This window comes from Alexandromys fortis, unplaced genomic scaffold, assembly GCF_014885135.2.
Source record: "Alexandromys fortis isolate MF-2015 unplaced genomic scaffold, M_Fortis_MF-2015_v1.1 scaffold_71, whole genome shotgun sequence".
Taxonomy (NCBI): Eukaryota; Metazoa; Chordata; class Mammalia; order Rodentia; family Cricetidae; genus Alexandromys; species Alexandromys fortis.
Genome location: NW_026067954.1, coordinates 7,162,530 through 7,183,826, shown reverse-complemented (window position 1 = coordinate 7,183,826; position 21,297 = coordinate 7,162,530). Strand labels below are relative to the sequence as shown.

At 34.5% G+C, this 21,297-nt stretch overlaps 1 protein-coding gene across 6 annotated transcripts in view; it reads left to right on the top strand.

Moving 5' to 3' along the window:
- Positions 1-21,297, top strand: part of Zbtb41 (zinc finger and BTB domain containing 41) — a 31,819-nt gene that overhangs the window by 3,008 nt on the left and 7,514 nt on the right. For all 6 annotated transcript variants that reach the window (XM_050151678.1, XM_050151681.1, XM_050151680.1 and 3 more), the window contains exons 3-10: positions 5,331-5,538; positions 6,449-6,518; positions 8,733-8,880; positions 13,536-13,665; positions 15,061-15,156; positions 16,417-16,523; positions 17,859-17,964; positions 18,887-18,975. In XM_050151678.1, the coding sequence (XP_050007635.1) occupies positions 5,331-5,538; positions 6,449-6,518; positions 8,733-8,880; positions 13,536-13,665; positions 15,061-15,156; positions 16,417-16,523; positions 17,859-17,964; positions 18,887-18,975 (954 nt within the window). The remainder of the gene's footprint in view (positions 1-5,330; positions 5,539-6,448; positions 6,519-8,732; positions 8,881-13,535; positions 13,666-15,060; positions 15,157-16,416; positions 16,524-17,858; positions 17,965-18,886; positions 18,976-21,297) is intronic.

The following is a 21,297-nucleotide window of genomic DNA, read 5'->3' as shown; positions in this document are numbered from 1 at the left end:
ACTGTTCTCTTGAGTCTGTGAGGTACTTTGTTGAGGGAGGACTTTCAGTTCCATTAGGTTTGGGAAACTTAATACACAGTGACTTTTAACTTGATGCAGTTCTATAATAATACTAGAAAATATGTCTGTTAATTTTGCTTAACCTAACCTTTCTTCAAGTCACTATAAATAAGGTATCATATGAGTGCTCTTCTTAATGTCTTCAGGAAACTAGAGTTTTATACACATGAACTCAGAAAACGGTGCCTAAGATTGAAGCTGAAAAACCAAGAAGTTTGCAAAATGTCTTTTATCAAAGTCATTCCATATATTATGAGAATCAGTAGATTACCGTGTACAGTTATTTCCAACATACTTTTCAGAATGACTTTTACATTACAGTCCTTCCCTTCTGTTGCTTGACTACCTTGGGCTTGCTTACTGTTCACTCGTTCTTCTATGGCCAAGTATCTCTGTCTCTACGTGTGTCTATCTAGTACTTGTTTAAATCTACATGCTGATTCAAAAACTTGAGCTGGTGAAAGGTCATACTGGTAGGTTTTTAAATCTAGGCCTTGTGTGAGTTGTTTAACCTGTGGAGTTTTCCCCCTTCATAAGTGAAATGAGCTGATGCTGATGTGTTGTTATTATATGGATGATTATGGTGAGAATTAAATGGGATGGTTCTGCAGAACCACTTAAGTACTGCACAGAATGCAGGTATACAAGAATATTAGCTGCTCCTGGTGTTTATTAATTTAACACTGGATGCCTTTCAAGCCCTCTTAAACAGATAGGAAGTGATTCTCTGTCCACAAGTATCTGAGTACATGCAAAAATTATCATAGTATAATAAAGTTAATGTTATCAGGAGGATCAGGGAAATGATGAGTGACTTCTCGGAACTAGTAATACTGAACCTGAAACTTACAGAATAGGGTGACATTTACAAGATAGAAGGGTCAGTGTGTAAAGGTATTGAGGTATGGTATGTTCTAGAAATTGCTAAGCTGTGGTTGTCTTTCAAATAAGTAAAGAGGCATAGAAAAAATGACAGGCTCTAAGAGTAGGCAAGTAAAGGAGAGCCAGCTTTGGGATGGCTTCAGTGCTATACAGAGGAGTATGTTTTATCTGATGAACCTACTGGGGAGGGGAAGCTTGAAAAGAGAGAACGAGTTATAGCTAGATCATACTGTCTTCAGTGTGAAGAAGGAAATTGGGCAAGGAAATGAGAAAACCAAAGAGGCAAAAAGGAACATATAACAAAGGGGCGGAAGCATAGTGCTGCTTGGATTGGGAAGTTGAGTGACACTGGCAGTGAACAGTGGGATGAGGATAAAGCGGTGTTTCTGGTGGATGTCCTCAGAGCACTTGGTGACAGCAAGAATGAAGAGTGTTAGAAGATACACTGTAAATGTTTTGTCTGCTAATCGCAAAACAACTTTATAGCTGTATTCTGTCATTTTTTCATCTCATGCTTATTCCTTTTACAGGATTTTTAAAAATCCTCAAATTTTTTATTATCATTTTGCTAGTTTAACTAAATTGAGGCTGAAACTTATATTCTTTGTGCTTGGTTAGTGTGCTTTGCATATTTCAGGTCATTAACATTTGCCAGCAAGCACTCACAGACTTGAAATAAGTTTAAAGGGTGTTATCTGGATTTCCATTGGCTTGGACGGACCCTGTTAGGTTTCTTTATCATCTCCTTGTTTGGCTGCCTTAAAGAGGTAACACTCTGAGATTTCTGCTGGAACCATTAACTGTATAATACATGACCAAAAAAATTCTATTCCATTATTTGGATCTTTTATTCTTTCTGGTGCTGCAAGTAACACTCTTGATCTAGTTAAGTCTTTCCAGAGACTACCAGCTGTCCATTTCTCATCCAATTCTCATGTAAATAAGAGTCCTTTGACCTTGCTGCCCCTTATACCAAAAACCTACTGGGTAAAAAGCAAAATAAAGAGATGACAGATGGGGTAAAAGAGAAAATTTGGATAATTTATATTTTTTTTGTTTCCTACACAGAACTAAAATCTTTGTTTGAAGTAAATCACAATCTCCTCTAGAGACAAAAAACATTTTATGTCCCCTCTCCCTCTTTACACATGAGTTTATATGGTCTGTTGGGATAGGACCCTCCGTGGTTCTTAGTGCATTGTGACAATGGTGTAATTTTCTGCAGAATACTTTATGTGCTCTTTAAGGTGTGTTATATGAGTAAGTGCACTTGAGAGTAGCAGTATCCGATATGAAATATGGTAGGGCCATTCAGTGGTGCTGCTCACAAAAACTGCATGCGAAATTGAAAATAATAACCTGAGCCATATGAGGGAGTAAATTTTGAAATACATCAAGACAAATTTATTCATGTGAAAACGTCTTTAGTTTGTGATTCTAACTTTGAGATCATTCATATTGAGATTTGGTTCAGAAGATGACGGCACAGTTTTCCACTATATGCTGTTCTCTATTTTTTAAATAGACTATTAAGTTTGGAAAGAACATGCTGATTTTATACATTGATATGGGAACCTCTTCACTCAGACATGAAGAAATGAGTGTAGATTGTAGATATTGTTTTTACCGAGGAATGTCCCTTTCACACTCCACACTCCTGCCAGTTGCTTTAAGCATGAGATTTATTGGGGGATTAAATTTTTTCTTCATAAATCTCTGGAGACACACTTGGATCTTCTGAGTCAAGCTTTCCCTCAAGCTTGTCTGTTGTTCTTGTTTAGAATTTCAAGTTCCTGGAGACAATGGGCTATGCAATATGGATGTGCATAAACTTTTGAATTTGTAACTTAAGGTTTTTCATTTCTGTGATTCATTATGCTATAGGAATTTATCTCAGTCTCTCGGCATTATTATATTTATTTTATTTTTCCTTTGTAAATTATTTGAATTTTATTATAAAAATCTTGCCAATTAAAAAAAATCACATTTACTATATATACTTCAAAAGATTTTTTTAAAAAACCTTTATGTTTGGGGACTGGGGAAGTAGCTCTACAGATTTGAAGCACTGAGGACCCCAGTTGAGTTCCACATAAAAAGTTGATATGGCTGCATGTGCCTATATGTCTCAGATTGAGAAGTGGAGACAGGTGGGTTCCTGGAGTTGGTTGGCTAGAAGATAAGCTGATGGGCAAGCTTACTGTACATTGAGCCTCCTGTCTCAAGACTACAAGATGGAGGGCCTTGAGAACACCAAGTCACCCAGTGCTTTGCTCTGGTCTCTGGCTCTATGTGCATGGGCAGCCCCCACCAACACACATACACACACAGACACTCATGCATGTATGCATGCATGTATGTAGGTATATATGCATGCACACACAAGTGCTTTGAGCTATTTAAGTTTAATTTTTTTCTATTAATCTTTTTAAGACTACTGATCTAAGAAGGTGAGGTTTAATAGTTAATTTTTAAAAATTAACTGTCTATTCTATGATTTTAATATTCAGTATATATCTTAAATTTTATTTCTAGTAGAAAAAAGTCTTGATTGCAAATGTAATAAAAACGCTACTAAATACTAGTATAAAACCTTTATAACTGTAATATGTTTATAGAAAGTAAGCAACTGGTTCAAAGTTTTTCTTATACCTTATATTTTTAGGTTCCAATTGGAACCAAAACTGAAATTCGTGCATTAGAGAGTTGATACGTTGTTTCTAGTTCTGAGACTGTACTAAAGATGCTGATGGTAATAATGACTAACATTTATTAGTGTTTACTAGGTACTCGAATGCTTTCAGTATCATTTATATATTAATTCATTTATTATATACAAACCCATAAAGTTTTACTAACTCAGGTCCTGAGAGGCTAAATTTTTAGCTTAATTAGGACATAACTAACTGAGGAGGTGGCGGATAACAGTCTTTGTTTTCTGGACAAATGTATGTAAAAAGAGGATACAGACTCTTTTGCAGAAAATTTTATGCATATTTTGTTGTTTGGGTGAGGAAGAGTTGAAACAGAGAAGTTGTTTGTCCCAAGTAAGGAGACAGGATTTTTGTTTTGGTATAAAGATCCAACGTGGCCCGTATTTACCTGTGATTTTTTTTTTTTTTTTGCCTCAGAAACAGATATTTATACTTTACATAATGATATAAAGAACTTTATGCTAAATAAGAATGGAAATAAATTAAACCAGTTGTATGCATCTATTTGCTTTCTTTTTCACTGCACTTTTCTTGTTTTCTTTTGTTGTTGTCTGTGTTACAGCTTCTTGGTTATTTCTATTAGGATACCTGTATTGTCCATTCTGAGTAGATGAAGATCTTAGGCACGTGTTCCACATGTATGACTGGTTGCCTTTGTTGCCTGTTCATCTTTTCTTGCTTGCTCAGATTTTACCTGCATATGCTGGATTTAGCATTTCATTCACACAGCCATACTTTATTTATTTTTTTAAAAATGTTTATTGATTATGTATACAATATTCTATCTGTGTGTATGTCTGCAGGCCAGACGAGGGCACCAGACCTCATTACAGATGGTTGTGAGCCACCATGTGGTTGCTGGGAATTGAACTCAGGACCTTTGGAAGAACAGGCAATGCTCTTAACCACTGAGCCATCTCTCCAGCCCCCCATACTTTATTTTCTTGTATCTTAAGGAGTTCTTATATAAATGAGTTTTTTTGTTAATTATTTGTTAACTCTTCTAGCTTTGTTGCATTCTTTCCAGAATACTTCCTGTGAAATGAAAAATAACAAATAAGCATTTTTTGTAATATTTAAATCAGATCTCCCAATTTTGAACATCGAGTTTGTGGGTGTGCATAGGAAAAGTAAATTGTAGATATAATAAATGTTAAATGAGTAGATATTTTTCTAAACGTTAGTTTTACATTTAAAAAGTACATTCAATATTCAGAAATTGTCAACACTTTCAGGAAAATTTCAGACATTAAGATCTATTTTATTATTTCTGTTTTTCCAAAACAGAATTTCTCTGTGTAGCCCTGGCTGCCCTGGAACTCACTATGTAGACCAGGCTGCCCTTGAATTCAGAGATTTGCCTGTCTTTGCTTCTTGAGTGCTGGGATTAAATTCGTGCACTACCACAGCCTGGGGCATTAAGATTTTTAAAATATGTCAATGAGTAAATGTTTTATTACTGAAGCTTTTGAGGGAAAGTATACTTTAAGCAGTAAGCTTGAAGCACCGAATCTTGAGATTCATTTGATTAGAAATTTAGGTAAATATTTTTCTTTTTAGTTTTCTATACGAATTTGGGTGTATATATTATTAAACCGTGTGTTTTTATTCCACTCTGAAATTTCAGTCACAGCATAGCAGATTTGTTAAACTTAATTTTCTTCTTCATTGTAGGGAAATACGAGAGTCATACCCGTGTGCACACAGGTGAGAAGCCTTTTGAGTGTGATATTTGTCACCAGCGTTATTCGACAAAGTCTAACTTAACTGTTCACAGAAAGAAGCACAGTAATGAAGTAGAGTTTCACAAGAAGGAGCACAAGTGCCCTTACTGTAATAAGCTTCATGCGAGCAAGAAGACACTAGCCAAGCACGTCAAGAGGCAAGTATTGTCTTGCTTCCATTGTGTATGTCATTGTGCCTTCTGATGGAAACACAAGTACACTGGAAATGTCTGCAAGGTGCTTATTTCCAGTGCTGTCACTGCTTTATGGTTTTGCAGAGTTTACAAATCAACAAAACAACAGCCAGGGTTAGTTTGTTGATATAGTTCATAGTTTTGTTCTGTTGTTGAGTTGAAGCCTTTTGGCCGCACAACAAGAATATGGCCTCTAATGTACAGTTTATGATGCAGTTTGAGTATCCTTTTTTTTTTTAAAAAAAATTTGGTTTTGACAAGTAATTTTTCATAAATATGTGGTGTTGAAACTCTTAGGAAATTTATTTTTTACATTCACCTTTAGTGTGGAAAAGTTTGTGAGTCAGAGTGTTGAATATTAACTCTAAAAACTGAAGTCTGCACACATGCAGATTTTATTTAAGAATATGTTTACACATACTTTTCTTAATTTCTTTGTAACTTAAATATATGCCTAAAATCTTTAAAATGGTGGAACCTATGTTCTTACTAAATGTACCTGTGATTATAAGAAAAATTGAGACCTAAGGTGGGTAAGGTTGCTGATACTGTAATCCCAGCACCTGTGGGGTTAAGACCGATAGAGTGCTGTGAGTTTAAGGCCAGTTTGGGCTATAGAATGAGACCCAGTAATAACAACACCAAAAATGAACAAATCATACCTCATTCTTTGTGTTTTGAAGCAGAGTTTTGATTTGTAGCCTAGGCTGGCCACCAGTACTAGCTCCACCTGCCTCAGCTTCCTGAGTGTAAGGTTCCAGGAGGCATGTACCACACTGGGCTAGTATCTGATAGATGTTGATAGTGATCTCAAGATTCATATGAAATATAGACTTAATTAGCATATCTTCCTAATATTTTCTCTTTTTCATAGATTTCATCCTGAAAATGCACAAGAGTTTATTTCCATCAAGAAGACTAAAAGTGAAAGTTGGAAGTGTGAAGTAAGAATTTGTAATTTCTCTTAGAAAATCAAAGCAAATGTAATGTTGTCTTTTGGGAAACAAAGGTAATTGGGTTTAAAGTAATGGAACTTATCTCACTTTTAGAATTTTTTAAATCAAATTATTTGAATTTTTTTTTTAAATTTCTCCTGAAAATGTAGTTTCCAGATAGTAGGTCTCAGAAATGGAGATTCTGTTTTGGTTTTTATTATTCCCTGATCTTGTCCTTGCATACAATTAGCAAAATCACTATGCTTTGTATTGAGAGTTGTGTATAATGATCTCTAACATTACTATGGCAGAATATAGACATTAAAATTAAACTCTCCATTTTTGGTTGTCCTTTGCTGTATAATAAACCATTGTTGAAGGTCAAGGGTTCTTAAACTGCTTTTTACTGTTTCTCATCTTTTTGTGGGTCAGGAATCCAAACTGAAGACAGGGCTTTGCTAGGTATTTCTTTGATTCTGTGCTATGTTAATCAAACTAACTGGGTTGTTATAAAGTATTGGATGATTTTTTTTTCTGGTTTTGGGGCCCTTTCACAGTGACTTAATAATATAGTGGTCAACTTGGTGATGCCTGATGACTGGGGTTAGTAAGGATGGATCAGGGAACAAGAGATTCCCTTCTTGCTCTTCTTAAAGCTGCTTGGGCTTCCTCCACCCTTCTAGTATAGTAGCTAGGTTCAGAGAGAGACAGAGAAAGACAAGAAAGACAGGGAGCGGGCATACTGATAGAGATAGACATATGGGGGAGGTGTGTGTGTGTGCTTTTATGTGCATGTGTGTGTGTATGTGTGCATACATGTACATGCCAAGAAGCCTAGTCAAGGCCTCAGAGGTCCCAGATCATAACTTCTACCACATGCTATTGGTTAAATGGTCAGTTCTAGATCAGTTAAATGGGAGAAGAATCAGTGGGAGTAGTAGCAAAAGAAATCTGTTTAATCTGTCACGCCCCTAAGGATTTTTTTTGTAGTATTTAGTTCTATATAGTTTAATGTTTAATATTGCTTATTATTTACATTACTAATCTAAAGATTAACATATCTATCTATCTAGGTGTGTATATATATATATCAATCACACACTTCCGGAATTGTTCCTTCTCTGATTGCAGTTTCAAAACACTGAAGTTAATTTCTTTGACTCTACACAAGATAATGTCTTCTTTACTTTAAAGTTTTATCATCCTCAACTCTAAAAATGATATTGATAGTTATGTCTGCTCTGTAGCATTTTTTGAGCATTAAATAAAATAATCTTGGAATTGTGCCTAGTTGGTATTGCTACCTATTGCTACAGCAGCTTCACTCTTTTTAAGTCTCTGACTTAGATAACTTTTTGTTTGTTTGTTTGTTTTTCAAGATACGGTTTCTTTGTGTAGACCTGGCTACCCTGGAACTCACTCTGTAGACCAGACTAGCCTTACTCAGAGAACCTCCTGCCTCTGCCTCCCGAGTCCTGGGATTAAAGGTGTGCACCATCACCATTTGGCCATATATCATATTTTTATATACAGTGTTTTCTTATTCTGAAAACTGAGATAAAAGTTGAGGGGTTTACTGCGTTATAACTATTGATAATCCTAATTAAATATATGGTAATAATGATAAAGAAATCATTTTATTCCTGATATAAATTTGGTTTTATCTTGTGGATTAAAAAAATTGATATTCATGGGTGGAGAGGTGGCTCACCTGTTTAAAGAACATTGGCTGTTCTTGCAAAGGACCCAGATTTTGTTCCCACTGAAAACCATCAGCTCCAGGGGACTCAGCACCTTCTTCTGACATCCATGGGCTTCAGACATGCATGTGATGCACATACTCAAACACTGACATGTGTTTGAACACTGTTCAAACACTGACATGAATAAGTTAAAAATAAATCTTTTTTTTTTTTTTTTAAAGAAATTGCTATGTAGAATTAAGATACTAAGAGTATGTTATAGTCATGTTAACTATAGAATGATTGGAAGTTCATTTAACTTTAGGGTTAATTTAACAATTCTGAACTATAATTCTTCTAGTGTTTCTTATCCTCTACCCTCCTTTTAGCATAGTCAGAAGATTGATAATACTTTGGTAAGTTTTCTGTTGGAAGATGTTTATCTTTACCTGAACTTGTATGTTTTATCTTTATTATGAGCTTTGTATTTTAATTCAGGCTCAAATTAAGGTAACTACATTTTATATACACTCTCATTTAGATTTGTAAGAAATCTTTTACTCGAAGACCACACTTAGAGGAACACATGATTCTGCATTCACAAGATAAACCTTTTAAGTGTACCTATTGTGAAGAGCATTTCAAATCCCGATTTGCACGGTTAAAGCATCAGGAGAAGTTCCATCTGGGTGAGTTGTGTTTTCATAAAGGAGTCATCTAGTTTCGGATTATCTGAATCTAGAAGAGCTTACCACTGTTAAACTGTACTTTTTCCTCTAAAAAATCTCCATTGTTTGGAGATTGTAAAGAGAAGGGGGAAATGAAGTAATTATATTATGATCTTTAAAAAAAAAAGTCTCCTTTAAAAGAGTAGTTTTAAGTAAATGAAAAATTGAGAAGGTGCAGGTAGTTATTGTATTACCAACCTCTGTATATAAAGGGTTATCCCACATCAGCATCCCCACCTCATGGCTATCAGCCTCTGTACACACATCCCCACCACATGGTACATTTTAAAAAGCAATGAATGTCCAAGTGTTGTTGATTGATTATAAAATGACTGCAGGTATCTGTTTACAAGTCTTGTTGTGTATATAAATTTTTAGTTTGCTTGGATAAAAACCTAAGAACATGAAGAAAAGGTCTATTGGATTTTTAGAATACATTGTTTGTTAGAAATTGCCATCTTTTAATAAGCTTAGCATGTCCTTAATTCAGTTTTCTTCAAATAAATGTGTTCACTAAAATTTCAAAAAAAAAAAAAAAAAGAAATTGCCATCTTGTCTTCCAAAATGATTATGCCAACTGCATTAGAACTCCTGTTACTTTAGCATTTAACATTTAGTATTGTCAGAATTTTGTGTTTCAGCCACTGTAATAATTGCTTACTATATCAGTAATTGATTTGCTTTTTACTGGAGATGTGGTGTTGAACATCTGTTCATGTGTTTGTTATTTGTCTTTGATGATCTGTGTTAAGTTTTTTATTGTTGAGTTTTAATTGTTTTTTGATAAAACAGGTTTTTAAAATTATGTCAGTTACAAAATGTTAAAGGACCTTGAACTATTGTACCTCAGTAGAAGAGTCTGTCTCTTGTTATGATAACTTCAAGGCTATATCGTGTTTTAAGGCATATTTGATTTTTGTGTTTATAATATGAAAGCTGCTTATTGCTAGAAAATACAGTATTTTTTAGCTTATCCCTTTCTGAGTGGTTTTTGACTAAGCTCAATGTTTGCAATTCTAAAAAGCCAACATAGAAATAACTATTAAATATATTAAAAGTTCCAGTTAGAGACATCATGATTGCATGTTACATGTGAGAAAATTATTTTTATACTTTATTTCAGGAATAACAACTTTATGAATGTGTTTGTACATTTTAGACTGTGTGGTGTATGTACATGTGTGTTTGCAGGTGCACTTGATTGTGCATGCAGAAGCCAGAAGAAGATGGCTTATGTCCCGTATTATTATTCTCCACATTGTTCCCTTTAGACAATATGTTTGACTGAGTCTGGAGCTAGGCTGGTGACTGGCAAGCACCAGCAAGTCTTCTGTCTGCCTGTCCCACAGCTCTGGGGTTACAGATGCTCTCTCCTCACTTGGCCTTTGACCTAGGTTCTGTGGATTCAAATTTAGGTCTTCATTCTTACTCAGGACATGTTCTTACTCATCACCTCAGTATCTACCTATTTGTTATTGGACAATTAGTGGTTTCTTTTTAAATTGAAAACTATAGTTGATTTTTTAAAAAAAATATCGTGACAAAGATTTTTATGACTAGTATATTGATTCTACTTCCATTTCTGTTTTTAGTTTTCTATTTCAACTTCTATTAAACATATCATTTTGTAATCAGTGTTTGAAAAGTATCAGATAGAAGTTCTAAATTAAAAATCTAGTCCACTGTGTCTTCTCATTTTTATAGCTTAAGAGTTAAAGTAACCAGTTTTATATCCTAGTTTTTTTCCTATCAGCATATGCTGAGCTGGCTAACTCTTAGAGCTCATGAAGAGGATCTTTCTAAAAATGGTTTAACTGGAATTTTTGTTATTGCTGTTTATTGAAAGATTACTTGCTTTTTTAAAATTATATTTCACTATCTACTAAAAATGGTAGATAGTCAAGTTTAATTAATGTGTTAAGCTTTAGTTATAAAAATCAATGAAAAATTACTCTAGGAAAAGACACTGGACATTCAAAGTAGTACACACTTACCAAACAGATGTTAGCTTGGTAATGAGTTCTGTCTTAGTGTCTAGGGAGATTGTGGCTCCATATTAAATTATAGTGCAGAGTGTAATCTGGCAGGCCAATAAATCACAGTTCTCTACACACATGCTTAGTTACTTTGCGTAATTTCTGTAAAAGGTGACATTTACTAGGAAGACAATGTAGGTGTGATATCATGTAAATGAAGCATACGATCTATCCATCCATCCATCCATCCATCTATCTATCTATCTATCTATCTATCTATCTATCTATCTATCTATCTATCTAATTCTCTATATAAAGTGGATTTATTAGAATGACTTATTAGAATGACTTAAAAGCTGTGGTCCAGCTAATCCAACAGTGACTGGCTGTGAATGGAAAGTTGAAGAATCCAGAAGTTGCTCAGTCCACATGGCTGGGTATCTCAGCTGATCTTCGACATATACTGGAATCTCAGAGAAATAGTCTTTATGCCAGTGAAGGCATAGACTTGGTGGTAGCAAGTTGAGAGCAAGCAGGCAAAGGCCAAAAGCTTCCTTCTTCCGTGTCTTATCTAGGCTTCCAGCAGAAGGGTTGGCCCAGATTAAAGGTGTGTCAAGATTTGGGTTAAAGGTGAATCTTCCTATTTCAAATTAAGTAAAAATCCCTCACAGTTGTGCCCTTCATTTTTGGATTTTAGTTAATACCATTTATAGTCAAGTTGACAACCAAAACAGCAATCAAAAAGGTAACATGTAATAGGTTTTAAGTTTATATTCTTTCTCTGAATATATGTTATTTCCAGTATTATAGGTATTATTTTCAAAAACTCTGAAAAATATATTTCTGAAATAAAACAACGAGCTTACATTTTTCATATTTAAGAAAAAGAGCAAACATAATAAACCATGTAGGTGTTTGGTTTGAGTTCTGGTCCTCTTGCCCCCTTTAATATAATGATGCTAACAAATGGGTGAATGGTGACGTGGCTCAGTACCAGAGCAGATGTGTGACATGGGAAGGCACAGATCCATCCTTAGCACCGCCAAGTCAACGGATGGGCAAAAAAGGGAATGTTTAATGACTTATGTAGTAGGCAGTGTTGAGCCTCACCTCTATACTTCCATTGCTGTGAACTGCTGTAAACTTCAGATGAGCGATTCACAAGAAGCAGTGCAAGTCCCATCACCTGAAGAGGTTGTTGAAGCAGCTCGATCATGCTCCAGAGTGTTTGCTTTTACAGGTCTGCTCTACTTGTTTGGTGGTGCTAGTGATGCCAATGTTGCTATCACACTTGGAAGAACTCTTATTGTATTAAAAAAATACATTCGTCTACAGAGAAACCCTGTCTCAAAAAAAAAAAAAATCCTTGCTGCCTGTGTTAGGATTGTATGTTCTGTTGAGTTAGAGAGAGATCTAAGTAATATGATTGGAAGAGTTAAAGAACTTTTAATATATCTGCATTTGTAACTGTGAAATTTATAGTCAGATAAACTAACTTTTAAAAGTCAGATCTTCTTCTATCCTGTGTATAGTTATTTTGAAGTTCTGCTTAATGGTAAGATTTTAGCTTAGCTTCATGAAATAGAGAGTTGACAGAAGCTTGACGACATGCAAAGCTGAATATCCAGTGTTGGAAAAAATGAAAAGTTGTCAAGGAACCCTAACAAGTAACCGAACATGCAGGTAGATGCTCTGTTTCTTCCTCTCCCTGCTGGGTACATCAAGTGTACAGAGAGTTAACAGGGTAGGGGATGTTAAGAATAGATGGTTATGCTGCACTTAACTCACACTTGTCATGACAGGTTCCTATTGCTCTACAGCTCATCGGTTTATTTTCAACTTCTCAAGTACTGCCTTTCTTTCCCAACTATCTGGAGACCTTTTCTTTTCTCAGTGCAGGGATTGAAGAGGGAGTTTCAGTGGTACTTAAAATGAATCAACAAATATTTGTTGAATTAGTTAATACATGAGTAATACATTAAAATTCCATTCTCAAAGAAATACAGATTTAAATATGTTAAGCATGCGTGGTAGTGATACAACTTTTCAAGCCTTGCCTCATTTCTAATGTAGAAATTTCCTATATTTTTGGATCAGTTTTGCTTTAAATAGTCTCTGAGTCCATGTCCAGATTCTGTCTCTCTTTCTTGTGCTGTTATGATCAATTCCTCGTAATTCCTCCTTCAATTTATTCTTGCAAATTCTGAGACACCGTCTTACAAGTGGATGGTTTCCTTGAACTGTATCTGCTGTGCATCCATCACCATGTTTTTCTTTTAGCTTGATGTTCAGTAGAAATTAACTGTCTCAAGTTACTTGGTAAAATGGTGGAAGTCAGAACTAGGAAAGGTCAGGGTGTCACTGTGGCAAGTGTGGGTTTAATTTTGTAAGAGTGGGCAGAAATGTGCCATGATATATATATAACCTTGTATTTGGGCCTAAGTGCTAGAAATGCCTTTTGGGAATAAACAACCTAGGAGAGAAGAGAATATAAACAAATAATTTCAGAATATTACAGATTTTGCATATGCTCCTGTTGGTGGTAGCAACAAATTTGTGTTAGCTCTATTGAATTTAGTGTAGTATCTATCTCTGTCTTTAAACTTCAAATACATGCTTTTATTTATTTATTTTTTTTAGGTCCGTTTCCATGTGATATATGTGGTCGTCAATTCAATGACACTGGAAATTTGAAACGCCATATAGAATGTACTCATGGTGGAAAGAGAAAATGGACTTGCTTCATTTGTGGGAAGTCAGTACGGGAAAGGTAAATTTATCTGCACACTCAGAAACGTTGAAGCACTTACATGTGTTATAAATTATTAATAAGTGTTATGGGAGGTAGATAACTCAGGACACAGAGTACTCTGATTATACTTTAGTTTAAAATGTAAATGACAGAGACATCACAGAAGCCAGGGTTTGCAGGTTCAGATAGTTGGTTTGCTACATCCTGTTTGTCACTTTTGCTGGTCTGTCAGGGTGGCCTTGTGAACTGTTGGAAAATCAGCAGATGGTGTCCATCCACAGACCCTGTTCGTACTGCCTTTTGTACGCTTTAGTGAGCTAACTGTAGTCCCAATGTTGTTAGGACTGTGCTCACAACTCAGATTTTCAAAGGCATGTGCTATCTTGTATACTAGGGTGTGTGTATGAGAAGGAAGCAGAAAGCATGGTAAATATAAGTGGTTATTTTTGAGGAGAGAAAGGGGAATAGGATAAGTGAGGGACCTGACAGTATGGTAATGTTTCAGTTCCTGAGCATATGTTTAATCTGATCTTGAAAAACAGGTGTAAGTTTTATTTATTTTTGAGGACAACTTTAGTGACACATGTCTGCAGTCCCATTACTAGGAAGGCAAAACAGGATGCTTATGTTCGTCATCAGCTCGGATTACATTGTGAAACACTATGCAAAAATTAAAACCTTCAGTGTATTTAAGCTTTATGGTCTTCAACTTAGAATTAGAAATGCTAATTTCATAATATAAATTATGAATGTGGTAGGAAAGTTGGAAAATCATTATGCCACTTAATATGAAATCATATTTATAGGTTAGAAACTTATAAATTTATTAGGTGGGTTATGAATTTATTTTCCCCCTTATATTAAAACAAAATAATCAAATGAACCAAGAAGGAAAAACAGAACAAAATGAAGATAACACTTCTCTGTTTACTCTACTTATTTTTATACATAAGTTTAGAACTATCTGCAGGGTTTTCCCCCACTTGTCAGGCTTGGTGGTTCTTGTAGATGAGCACCATCTGCTGGCAGAGCTTCAGCTCATGTTCTGCCTTTCCAAGTCATCTGATAGATTGACTTGAAAAACAAACCAAGACGGTTGGAAAAGCCACCAGAAGTCAGGGACACTTCCTTTTACTACTCTCTCCCTAAATAGCTTTGTCCATCCTGATTCAGACCTTTAGGTTTGTAGAAAAACTTGAAAAGAATTACAAGTGTTCTAGCAAAGTGCTTGCTGAAGTAATGGTTAAACTGTAGTCCTCTGTTTTAATAAAGAGTTTGAACTCTGCATTTAGTATGTATATTGGCAAAAGGAATATAATTTGTTATCTATATCAGAAAATATGAGATTAAGAACTCTGGAATATATATATATATACATATATTATATATGTGGTTTTAAATTTTTAAACATAGGACGACTTTGAAAGAACATTTAAGAATACATAGTGGAGAAAAACCTCATCTTTGTAGTATATGTGGGCAAAGTTTTCGTCATGGAAGCTCATACAGGTAAGTTATCTTCCCTTGTAGTAAATGAGATAAAATTACAGGTCTGTTTTAATTCTGTTTTATTATAAGTGGTTTGTTCAATTAAATCCTTTCTTAGACTCACTATATGCATCTGGGAAAAATTTTTACTGATTTCTCTTTAATTATTTCTGTTCTCTGTGTAAAACATTGAATATTTCCTCATTATCAACTTTACCAGAGTCTTTACTAAATGTTCATTATTTAAATATTAAATTAGTTTGTCTTTGGGTGAAAATAGTATTAAAACTCTGTTCCAAGTTTTTTTTTTTTAATTTCTTCATCCTTCATTGTAGAAGAATATATTTAGTATGGAAATAACATTAAGGATTCAGTTTTAGATGGCCTTCTGTGCATTGTTACTTGTTTGTCTTATGTCTGAATGACTGTAACTAAAGGTTCTGAATTTCTCCCTAAATAGGTAGGTATTTACTAAGAAATATGTATGATTGTAATTTTTCTTAGTTAATTCTAGAATTATAATCTTATGGCTTTAATAGTCATAGTTTCATTTATTATCTCTTTAGCTGTAAAGAGATTATTTTGTCTAGCCACCTGGCTGTTTTCGTTAATATAAAGTCAACACTTATTTTAGAAACTTGAGTGGAAAGACTGTTCCTTTCACTTTGGTATACACAAAACATTGTAGGAGTAAAAGTGATTCAAACTAGGTAAATTTCAATAATCTAAACCTTTTATTGTTTATCTTTGAATTTAAAGCACCATTTTTTAGTGTGAGGTAGTTAAAATATTGTTTTTATAAGCCTGAGGTCTTTTAAAATATTATGATTTGCCAGCTATCAATTTGTATATAGTATCATTTTTCCAGAATAATATAATCATCAGTTGTTACTATCAGTAGCTGTCATTATCTTGTAGTTATTTGTATAATTATCCATTTGAACAATTCTTATTCCTTAAATATATTCTTGAGACTCAGATCAATAACATCCACAAATATTTGGAAGAGCCTGTGAGGTAGATTTAATATCTAAGAACTTAGGAAGTATTTAGAATTATATGGAAAATGCATATTTCGAAGTGCCCTTTTGGGAGAAGTGAATAGGAACCTCAGGATCTTTTTGAAAAGACAGAAGGACTCTGGAAGTCCTACGTGCAGAGCAAATGAAACATGAGGGTGCTGAGCATCCGGCCTGTTTTCGTTCTTTTTATCACTGAATCATTATCAAGCATTTTCATTCCACGGCAGTTTGAGCAGTCTGTGTTCTTTTATCTTTATAGGCTGCACTTAAGAGTACATCACGATGATAAGAGATATGAGTGTGATGAGTGTGGAAAGACATTTATTCGCCACGACCACCTAACAAAGCACAAGAAAATACATTCAGGTAAGTTTTACTTTGTATTTCTCTTTCCAAAACTATTTAAAAACACTGTAGAGAACATAATACCACTTTCTATTTGTGCTAGCTGTGGTTTTAATAGTTGACATTTGCTGATTACCCCTTTATAATGATGATTTTAAGACCTGTTTTGTAAAAGCATCTGGAAATAGGTAAATAATCATAGCATCTTTACTGAAATTTTAAAATTTAGTTTTGAATAAATTCTCAAAGTTTATAATTTGCATTTTATGCTGATGTATGCAGCAATACTATTGGTACATCCCTGAAGAGAGAACAGTATTTCTCACTGTGATTATATTTGAGAAGTTAGTGAAAGTTTGGTTTTAAAGTGACATTATTATAACTGAGTATTAAAGTTTATGTTGTAGTGGATTTTGAAGCCTTATATTTGGAAAAGAACACCTTTGTAGTCCTGACCGGTTTTTCAGATATTTTCATTATAATTTTTGTACTCTGGGGATTTCTTTCATGTTTTCGCCTCAGATTAATGTTCAGGAAGGGCTAAGAGCCAACTCTGTGAGCACAGTAATGGGAAAGAGCCATCTCTATGTGCACAGTAGAACAGGTGATTATCATCAATATTATAGACAGTCCTGAAGTATGAAGTGTGACAGATGGCTTTCTTAATGATCATAGCCAGGCAAATTGCAGCTCTCCTTACTTCTAAGAGAGTAAAGATCTGATGACATTTTAATTGAGATTGTGCATTTTCATTTCTAGAAGGGCATTCTAAGTTTGTAATTCTAGAAGTCACATGTATTAATTGTGCATCGGTATTGAGACAGTGATCAGCCTTTGCATGGCAGTATAATAACAGGTAATCAGTTGGACTTTTCATGGTATTTATATTTTGGCTCATTGCAAATGTTAGAAATCCCTATAGATGAAAATATTTTAAAAATACAAAGATCTGAAAATGTTCAGGTCCTTTTTCTAAAGAGTGAAATAGTTCATCTAAATTTAATGTATGTTTATTTGAGGTATTTCATATCTAGTTATGTATTTCTAATCAATATCCTGGGTTTGAAGTTATTTTTCTTGTTCTGCTACATTGAAAGGTAAGATTAGATGTCTACCATGTAAGGTTACTAATTTTTCCATGTGAGCAAAATATTCACTTTCATTAAATTAGGTTTGAGTTCTTTGGGAAAGATAATTGAATAAATGTTATAAAGGAAATAACCCAGATTAAAGGGTGGCTTTGCTTTCCTCGTGTCCCATTAAAAGAACTTACCATTTGGTCATTATTTCGGAGAAAAAAAGAAAAAACTTAAATGCCTGTTATGTTAAAAGAAATATGTGGGCCTTTGTTTTCAGGTGAGAAGGCTCATCAGTGTGAAGAGTGTGGGAAGTGCTTTGGTCGGAGGGACCATCTCACGGTTCACTACAAGAGTGTGCATCTAGGGGAGAAGGTGTGGCAAAAGTGAGTGGATGCAGCTTTCCTCTTTACTACTGCTGGCAGCATCATGGGTAGAGAACAACTCACACTTTTTGGTTATTCTGTTTAATTTGCAGTAGGTTAATTGTCTCTCTTTGGTTTCTATATTCCTCGAAAGTCTCAAAAGAAATACACACACACACACACACACACACACACACACACACACACACGATCAATGTTATTTCTCAAGGGCTAGGGAGTGTTAGACATGGACTTACATTTAAATGCTACTCCTTCTACAGATGTCATAGTCCTGACAATTAAAATTTGATTTTGACCTTAACAATATTTGTCAGACATTCCACTATGCTGCTAACTATCTAACTTTTGGACTTATAGATTACTTATATCTGTGTGTAATAAAAACAAAAGATTCACATTTTATTTCTTTAGGCTTGAACTAATGAGAGCCATACCAGCTTCAATGAATGTAGCTTTTGAGATTATTTCAGTTTCTTTTAGTCAGGCTCAGTATCTATCTCTTCAGTTAACTGACTTAAATTTACTTCAGGTGAAACTCTTTGTACAGTCTGGTAATCATCATCGCCATCAGAATGTAGAATATTCTGTTACCACAGATTCTATGCTCTAAACCTCTTTCCCATTTTGTCCAGTATTGATGTCTTTTTTATTCTTTTCTCTGTATTTTGTCCTTTGTGGATTTAATAACTAATTAAAAGTTGGGCTCTTTTAAGACATTTTGAAGTTTTATTCTTACAAGTGTCTTTTTAAAAGTTCTGTTAAATATAAATGGAGAAAGACCCATGAGGCTACCTGTGGGTTCAAAAGTACCCTATTCCTCCAGGCCTGTATGCTTTATTGATGCAACATTTGTCTGTAGAGTTTTAGAGTTGTCAGTTACTTTTTATTATTAATTAAATAGATGAACCATTTGCTTTCTTAGATATAAAGCAACATTTCATCAGTGTGATGTTTGTAAGAAGATTTTTAAAGGAAAATCGAGTCTGGAAATGCATTTTCGGACACATTCAGGTAAAAGTTAAGGGTAATCAATGCAGATCTTTGTGTAATTATTTCATAGTGCAACATGTCCATTTGTGTTATTCCTGACTGAAATTTTTACAAACAATATTTTTATTAAAGTTCATGTCATGAATAAACAGCATTTTTGCTTTCTTCTCAATTTGAAGAATTTGGGAAATTATTTTCTGTGGTGAATAGCCCAAGCTCTAGTACTCTTTTCTCCTTTTCTTTGCCCTGTGATTCTCCTGTGTGAGCTTTGTCAGGATTCTTAGGCCTCTGTTGCTGGTATCTTCTTCTTTTGAAAGAGTTTATGCATACATTCATGACTCACTCACATCAGGTTGTAATGTACAGGTTTCTTTCCTCAGAGAGCTGCTTGTGGCCCTCAGGCAGCTCTAGTAGTATTCTTTGCTTTTGATGCATTCCACTGACCCACGTAGAATGAAGTATGGGGTTCATTTTCCCTCCTATACAAAAATTGAAGGTTTATTTTTTTCTTAAATCAAGAAATATTTTTATGTACTTAAAACTTCTTTGCTTTATACTCACTTTGTATATTTTATGCTGCTATTCTGAAAGAGACAAATTATCTCATGAATGTTAGAATGGAAGTAATTTAATTTGGGTAATTTTAAATATTAAATAGTTTCCAGTAAAGATTTATTACTTTTGCAGTGATGTTGCTGAAAGCAAAATTATATACTTCCAATGAACAAGTTTCAGGAGTGCATACTTTGGAGTATAAACTGAAGAAACTTCGTTAATGCTGTTTTTCATCTCGATTATAAGTGAAAAGCATATAGAACTCATGAAATAGATGGTGAACCTACAGAAAATTAAATTGAGCTTATTGATAGTTTAATCCATAGCAGCTGAATTATATCTGTTTATTTTATACATGGTATGAATTTAAGATATCCTTTTATTCTTTGAAAGTTGAGGAATAAACCCTACCGTAAAGTAAAACAGCTGTTGTAGCCCTGGTGGAATATAAGGGGAAGAAATAATCTAAAGCAAAGGCCAGCAAGTATATGAAAGAGCCAGATAGTAAATAGATACTCCAGACTGTTTTGGTCATAGTTTGGTCACTGTTTGGCTTATGTTGCTGTACCACAAGAGTAGCCGTAGGTATTATTACAAGTAGCTGCATCTGTGTTCAGTAAAGCCATAAAAGCAGCTATCATTCTAAATTTGACTTACTGAGACTCAAACAGGACTTGACAAAAATAACTCCTCCAAAAATTGATCACATAGTTTCGTAAATCCATAACCCCGTGTTATCTGTGAATGAGAGTTAATATTTTGTGTATAGGGGAATCCCACATCACATGATGATCATTGAGAAGACAATATCCCAAGTGTCAGCTTATCAACACACATTCCAGAAATGAACTCTTAATGCTTACTGGGTAGAGACCCCTTATTCAGAAAATAAATTCCTAAATTTATGAGGGGGAGGAATTACCAATTATATAGTAATTTTATAGGTTTGTTCAACTAGAGAATGGTGAAGAATATTGAACCATCCTCATTGAAGTGACTGGCAGTGCCCCTTTGATGACCAAAAAGTTTTGTTGTCCTGGTTGGGGAGATCAGTTAGTTGATTATGTCCTTGCCTTGCAAACAAAAGGCTAATTTTGATTCCTAGAACCCATATATGAAAGCTGGTGCTATAATTTTCCCAGGGGAAGTGGTGTTAGGGAAATGAAGACAGGCATGTCCCAAGTCCAGTTTTGGTTACCTGAGAACTTCAGGCCAATGAAATACTCTGTTCCCAAAACAGACTGGACCAAGTTGACTTCTGACATTCACATATATATAAATACACACCTGTACCCACATGAATATCTATACATATACAGACAGACAATTAACAATTTTGTTCTCTAGATTATTTTTAAGTTTTTAAATCCTTAGGGCATTACATGTTGCTGGGTTTCAGGATCTCCTTACTTAGTTTTTGTGATCTTTGAGTACATCATTTCTACAGACAAGGTACAATATAGGTCATTTTCAGCTTGAATTTATCATGCTTTCCTATGACTAATGTCTAATCTTGCTTTCAACTACAAAAATGAGGGAAGTTAGTTGAGAAATAATTCTCTCCCATTTCTTTGGCTTTTGCAGTCCTCAGAATACATGCATGCATGCATTCTCCTCACAGTGGCCCTGTTGGATTGTAGTGGATTAGTTAGAATTGGCATAAGGATGACAAGATACTTAGGGCTTGATTTTCGGTTTGGGTTTCATTTTCTTTCTTTTTTTGAAGTTCAACATATATTTTCTTATAAACTATTTTTGTTGAAGGTAGCTCATAAAGTGCACAAATCT